This window comes from Cebus imitator, unplaced genomic scaffold (assembly GCF_001604975.1).
Source record: "Cebus imitator isolate Cc_AM_T3 unplaced genomic scaffold, Cebus_imitator-1.0 Scaffold205, whole genome shotgun sequence".
Taxonomy (NCBI): domain Eukaryota; kingdom Metazoa; phylum Chordata; class Mammalia; order Primates; family Cebidae; genus Cebus; species Cebus imitator.
Genome location: NW_016107520.1, coordinates 958412 through 964902, shown reverse-complemented (window position 1 = coordinate 964902; position 6491 = coordinate 958412). Strand labels below are relative to the sequence as shown.

The 6491-nt window shown below is 34.7% G+C and overlaps 1 protein-coding gene across 2 annotated transcripts in view; it reads left to right on the top strand.

Moving 5' to 3' along the window:
- Positions 1-6491, top strand: part of NIPBL (NIPBL cohesin loading factor) — a 191681-nt gene that overhangs the window by 134821 nt on the left and 50369 nt on the right. For both annotated transcript variants that reach the window (XM_017548241.2, XM_017548242.2), the window contains exons 22-24: positions 2498-2580; positions 3231-3363; positions 4181-4324. In XM_017548241.2, the coding sequence (XP_017403730.1) occupies positions 2498-2580; positions 3231-3363; positions 4181-4324 (360 nt within the window). The remainder of the gene's footprint in view (positions 1-2497; positions 2581-3230; positions 3364-4180; positions 4325-6491) is intronic.

Here is a 6491-nt window from a genome sequence, read left to right as displayed (position 1 = left end):
CAGTGGCACAATCTCTGCTCACTGCATCCTCCCCTCCCAGGTTCAAGCAATTCTCCTGCCTCAGCCACCTGACTAGCTGGGATTACAGGTGCACACCACCACACCTGGATAAATTTTGGTTTTTTAGTAGACATGGGATTTTGCCATGTTGGTCAAGCTGGTCTTGAACTCGTAACCTCATGATCCGCCCACCTCAGCTGACCAAAGTGCTAGGATTACAGGCGCGAGCCATTGCGTCTGGCCAAAATTGATGGTTCTTAATTAGTGGTTTGTGGCTGGGATTTAAGGTCCTTTTAGAGCACTAGACAAGGTGTTGGAAGAGTTGAGTTCTGGTTCTATCTACCAGACATACAACATATAAATCATTTTAATCTTTCTGAGTTTATACTTCAGCTGTAAAATGGGGGTGATAATACTTATCAGAAGTACCATACCAGGTTGTAAAGATGAGTAAGATATTAAATGTGAAAGTGAATAATGTAATATGTAATATATATGCATGTTGAGCATCCCTGATCCAGAAATCTAAAATTAGAAATGCTCCAAAATTTGAATCTTTTGAGTATCCACATGATATTCAAAGGAAATGTGCATTGGAGCATTTGGCCTTTCAGATCTTCCTATTAGGGATATAATGAACCCGTATATAAATGCATAACATAGAATTACAATTTAACTTTAAATTCGTGTGGAAAATGTGTTTATTCCCTCCCTTATAGGTAACTCATGCCTAAGATTTGTTTTTGATTTTATAGCTTTTGGAGATGTTTAGAATTTTTCCAAGTGTATACTTTTACCTCAACAAAAGTTTAAGAGAAACAGAAATATTTTTATCTACTGTTAGAGCCAAGCATTGTGTGTATGTTTTTGTGTATAATAATAAATATATAATATTTAATAATCACTGGCCAGGCACATTGGCTCATGCCTATAATCCCAGCACTTTGGGAGGTCAAGGTGGGCAGATTGCTTGAGGTCAGGAGTTCAAGACCAGCTTGGACAACATGATGAAACCCTGTCTCTACAAAAAAAAATACACAAATGAGCTGCACGTGGTGGTGTGCACCTGTCATCCCAGCTACTTAGGAGGCTGAAACAGGAGGATCAATCAAGCATGGAAAGATGGAGACTCAGTGAGCCAAGATTGTGTCATTGCATTCCAGCCTGGGTGACAGAATAAGACCCTGTCTCAAAATGAATGAATGAAAGAAAGAAAGTCAAATATTATCCAAAAAGTTCAGGTCCTCTTTATTCCTCCCATCCCAATCCCATTGTTTGTCTCCAGTCTTCCTGTCCTACTCACTGGTGACAAGTATGATGAATATGTTTATTTCCTTCTTTTAAATTATTTTTTATATAAATTTGATATACAATTATTTCATTTTAAAAATTTATATAAATGACAGTGACATATTTACAGCTAATTTTTTCACTCAGCATCATTTTTAATACATACAACTCATACTAGATTGTTTTTTACTTGAGTTAAAAACACCATATCATAGAATCACAACTTAAAGCAAAAGTTTCTCTGTATATACGTAGAAGTAGAATCAAGATAGTGTACATGCATTAACTTTACTGGAAGTTGTCAGTTAGCTTACCAAAATGGTGTTTTAGTTTATAATCCTACGCTTTACTTAAAATTATGGTCTTTGTGAAATATCTGTTTTATTTTGCATATTCCTGGTTATTAGTGAGCTTGAGCCCCTTTTCCTATAGATATTTGTCTTTTGGATTTTTACAACTATGAATTGACTATTTATATCCTGATCTTTAAATTTCTGATAAAGGCATCAAATTTTTTTTTTTTTGGCGGTGGGGGGGAGATTATGTGTTTCTTTTTTTTTTTCTGAGATGGAGTCTTACTCTGTCACCCCGGCTGGAGTGCAGTGGTGCCATCTTGACTCGCTGCAACCTCCACCTTCCAGATTCAAGCAATTCTTCTGCCTCAGCCTCCCGACCAGCTGGGACTACAGGGACTTACCAGCACACCCGGCTAATTTTTGTATTTTTTAGTAGAGATGGGGTTTTACCATATTGACCAGGCTGGTCTCAAAATCCTGACTTCATGATCCACCCACCTCAGCCTCCCAAAGTGCTGGGATTACAGGCATGAGCCACTATGCCTAGCTGGATTATGTGTTTCTTAAACTTTGAGGTCGAAATATTTTTTCTAAATTCCTTTTGTATTTTCAATCCATTTCTTTCTGTTCTGACCAGGATTATGATGAGCAAGTATTGATATTGAATTTGTTAACTACATTTGTCACTCTTATGTATTTTAATAATTATCCATATTTTTGTTTCTGTAAAGTATTAAAATATGCTTAGTGTGCTAATTTTGGCTTTTCTGTTTATATATACCAGAATATTTTAAGCATTTTAGCATTTAAATGGATTATCCCTCTTCAGTAATAACATGACAGTAGCATGGTACTAATTAATATATTGATTATTTCTTGTATCTTTATAAACTCGTTTTTTTTCACCACAGGTCGACCAGGATGTTGTTATTACCAACTCTTATGAAACAGCTATGCGAACAGCCCAAAATTTCCTCTCCATCTTCCTTAAAAAGTGAGTAAAATTAACATAAATCTGGTTTTTCTTTTCCACAGTGTAGAGACTAGTTCATTTTAAGAAAAAGATTAATCCAATTTCCTCCCATAATCTGAACCTTGAATACCTCATCCTGACCCTTGGTTTCTTGATCTTTAAAATGAGGCAATTGGAGTATTCAACATCCAAAAATGGGATGGGACTACAGGGGGAAAAAGTATCTAAAAATTTTGTGAATTTGCTTATGTATTAGACTCTAGAAATTAAAGTACTAGATTGAAATTTTGTAATTTGTCTTTAGTAAATTTTGGAGAATTTTTCTATTCTACTTGAATAGTAAAGTTTGTGAAGAGATGTTATTTAGCCTCCATGAGAATTTATGGTGATCTTGTAGGTAGAAAAACAGGATCATTTTTTAAAATGTGTTTCACTTGCCAGAAAGTAATATTAGTATTGCTTAATAATTGAATTCCTTATAATTAAGAGGAAAATGGAGTTTGTGAAATAGACTCATTTGAAACCATATTTTATTTAATGTACTTTTATATACTTTGTTACTAAACATAGAGAAAAGAAAACTTAGCTAGCAATTTCAGTCATGTTGGTAGACAGATGACTGACATGTGTCACCTAAATTGACATCCTTTTGATTTTTTGTCTTTGAACAGATGTGGTAGTAAGCAAGGTGAAGAAGATTATAGACCACTGTTTGAAAATTTTGTTCAAGACCTTCTTTCAACAGTCAATAAGCCTGAATGGCCAGCTGCTGAACTACTCCTTAGTTTGTTAGGGAGACTGTTGGTAAGAGTATAGCATTTAAAGATTATTAGATTACTAGAAGACAACATAATGAGGATGTACTCTGATTCACAGATGATGAATTCTTTAAAAATGTGTAAGGAAATATGAACATTGCATCTCTTTTTGCATGTGCATAACTGTACACTATACTGTCAGTGCCTTGTAGAAAATGTTCAAATGTTGTGAAGTTTGGTCCTTTCATTTCATTACATAAGATAAGCATTTTTTTGGAAATGTTGTGTTGTTAAAAGCAGTTCAACAATGAGTCATAAGTTACTCATTTCAAAGCATGAAAATGATTAATGTAGACTCCTTATCATAAGAGTATTTCTACAAATATATGGCACTTTGTAGTCCTCATGTAATGCAGTAGGTAAATGCAAAGAAATATTGTGACCTCTCTTTATTTTTAAGCTAAGTTTGAACTTGCACAATACACATTGTTACAAAGCTTCTGGGACCTTTTTGTGAACTGGAAAATATGTTAATACTATTCTGAAAGTATGATAACGTTTTACAGGCATCAGAATTCCACCCTAAGAAATTCTTATTCAGTAATGCTACATTTTGTGCAAATATACAGTTGAGCCTGTATACTTAAAAAGTTATGTTGTTCTTAAGGAAATTTAATCTGTAATTTCTTTAGTCACATGAAAATATTAAGATTACAGAAAATCAGAAGGCAAAAATTACTTTATGGGACAGAATCATAGGAAAAAAAAGTTTAAATTTTAAATTGTACAATTTAGATTGGAAATTTATATGATAAATTGCTATTTAAGATATATTATAAATCAAAAACTATTTTGATATTTAGGTTCATCAGTTCAGTAACAAGTCAACAGAGATGGCTTTAAGAGTGGCATCTCTTGATTACCTTGGAACTGTTGCTGCACGGCTGAGGAAAGATGCTGTTACAAGCAAAATGGATCAAGGATCTATAGAACGCATTTTAAAACAGGTACTAGGATAAAGGATTAAAATTATAGGAATAAATAATAGTCATTTCCTTTGGATGTCCTGACATTAGTTTCACATTTCATTTTGTAGATTCATAGTAACATTTTTACTTACAAAAGTGGGCTTTTCAAAGCCCCAGTGAGAAATTTTAAGACCTGAGAATGAATTATTTAGTCTAACAGGGACTGGTTCATATAAATCTTCAGTTAGTTTCTTTTTGTGAAGTACTGTTAAAATGTATAATGCAGGCCGGGTGCAGCAGCTTATGCTTTTAATTCTAGCACTTTGAGAGGCCGAGATGGGTGGATCAAGAGATCAAGACCCTCTTGGCCAACATGGTGAAACTCTGTCTCTACTAAACATACAAAAATTAACTGGGCATGGTGGTACGTGCCTGTAGTCCCAGCTACATGGTGGTGCGTGCCTGTAGTCAAGCTAAGGCAAGAGAATCACTTGAACCCAGGAGGTGGAGGTTGCAGTGAGCCAAGATCGCAACACTGCACTCCAGCCTGGTGACAGAGCAAGACTCTGTCTCAGAAAAAAAAAAAATGTATAATGCTATTTTATATTTTGGTTTACGTAAAGTTTATTCAAATTTTGTTGTTGTTGTTGTTGTTGTTGTTGTTGTTATTGTTTTTAAAGACAGTCTCACTCTGTCACCAGGCTGGAGTGCAGTGACAGGATCTTAGCTCACTGCAACTCCACCTCCTGGGTTCAAGTGATTCTCCTACCTCAGTCTCCTGATTAGGTGGGACTACAGGCATATGCCACCACACCCAGCTAATTTTTGTGTTTTTAGTAGAGATGGGGTTTCACGATGTTGGCCAGGATGGTCTCCATCTCCTGACCTCATGATCTGCCCCCTTCAGCCTCCCAAAATGCTGAGATAACAGGCTTGAGCCAATGCACCCAGCCAAGGAGAGCTTCTTTATACTTTATTAGATAGAGTTTTCATCATGGAGGAAAAAGTGTTTTATTGCTTCTTTTTTTTTTTTTTCTTAATGTGGATGAAGTGGTTAGTAATAGAGTTACTTGAGAAAAGTGGTGAGAAAATGATTTCTAATCCTACTATAAACAACTGCTGTTTTCATTTTCTTCTAGTCTTTTTTTATGTTCATAATCATATTCATGTTAGTAGAAATGCCTCTAATTTTTTTTTTTACTACGTGTTTTGAAATAATTTCAACCTTAGAGAAAAGTTGTAAGAACAGTACAAAGAACTCCCATAAATGCTTCTTGCAATTTCCTTAATTATTGACAATTTATAAAATTTGCTTTATCATCTTTCAAAATGTAGATGTATGTGTGTCTGTATATGCATTCTTTTTTAATTTTTTTCAAACCACTTGAAGTTAAGTTGCAGACATGATTCCCTCATTACCCCTGAATTCTCTAATGTAGTGATTTTCAAAGTGTGATCCCCTTGACATGTAGCACCAACATTGAAATCATTTGGAAACTAACAAGTACATTTCTAGCAAAAATACAAATTCTTACGACCCTCCCTGGACCTACTGAATCAAAAATTCTGGTTTAACAAGTCCTCCAGGTGATTAATGAATGCTGAAATTTGAGAGCCACTGCTTAGTGTTTATTTCTGCAAACAAGAGCTCTCACTGAAATGTCTATAGTACAATTATCAAAAGCAAAAAATTATCAGTATTATGTTAATATAATACCTACTCTAATGAATTATAATTTGTTGCTATCGTTATTTTAATGCTCAAACCATCCTAGATTTGATCAGTGAGAACCCTCTGAAGCTGGCTTTTAAGTCCCTTTGATATGTTCCCATCATAATTTGAGGAGTTTCTTTCTAGCACAAAAAGATGTTTCAGACAGATCTTTTACCTTCTGTACCCCAGCCCTGGGATCAGCTGTTTCTCCTAGGAATCTTGGTTCCTTTTATTGGTGAATTGTAATATAGAAACCAAGATCTAGTTGCTGAATGACTTTTTATATTTCTTAGAATGGGTCTGGAACCTCTTATTGCCATGTATGGCTATGTTGATTATCCATTGTACAACTCAAGGGGAAGGATCATTTGTAAATTTTTATGGCTCTCAACACATATTTCCAAAACCAAGTTCTTCCTGCCTCGGAAGAATAACACATTGTTCTGATGATTTTTATGTCAGCTACCTATGAGCTCTTTAAAAAAAAAAAAA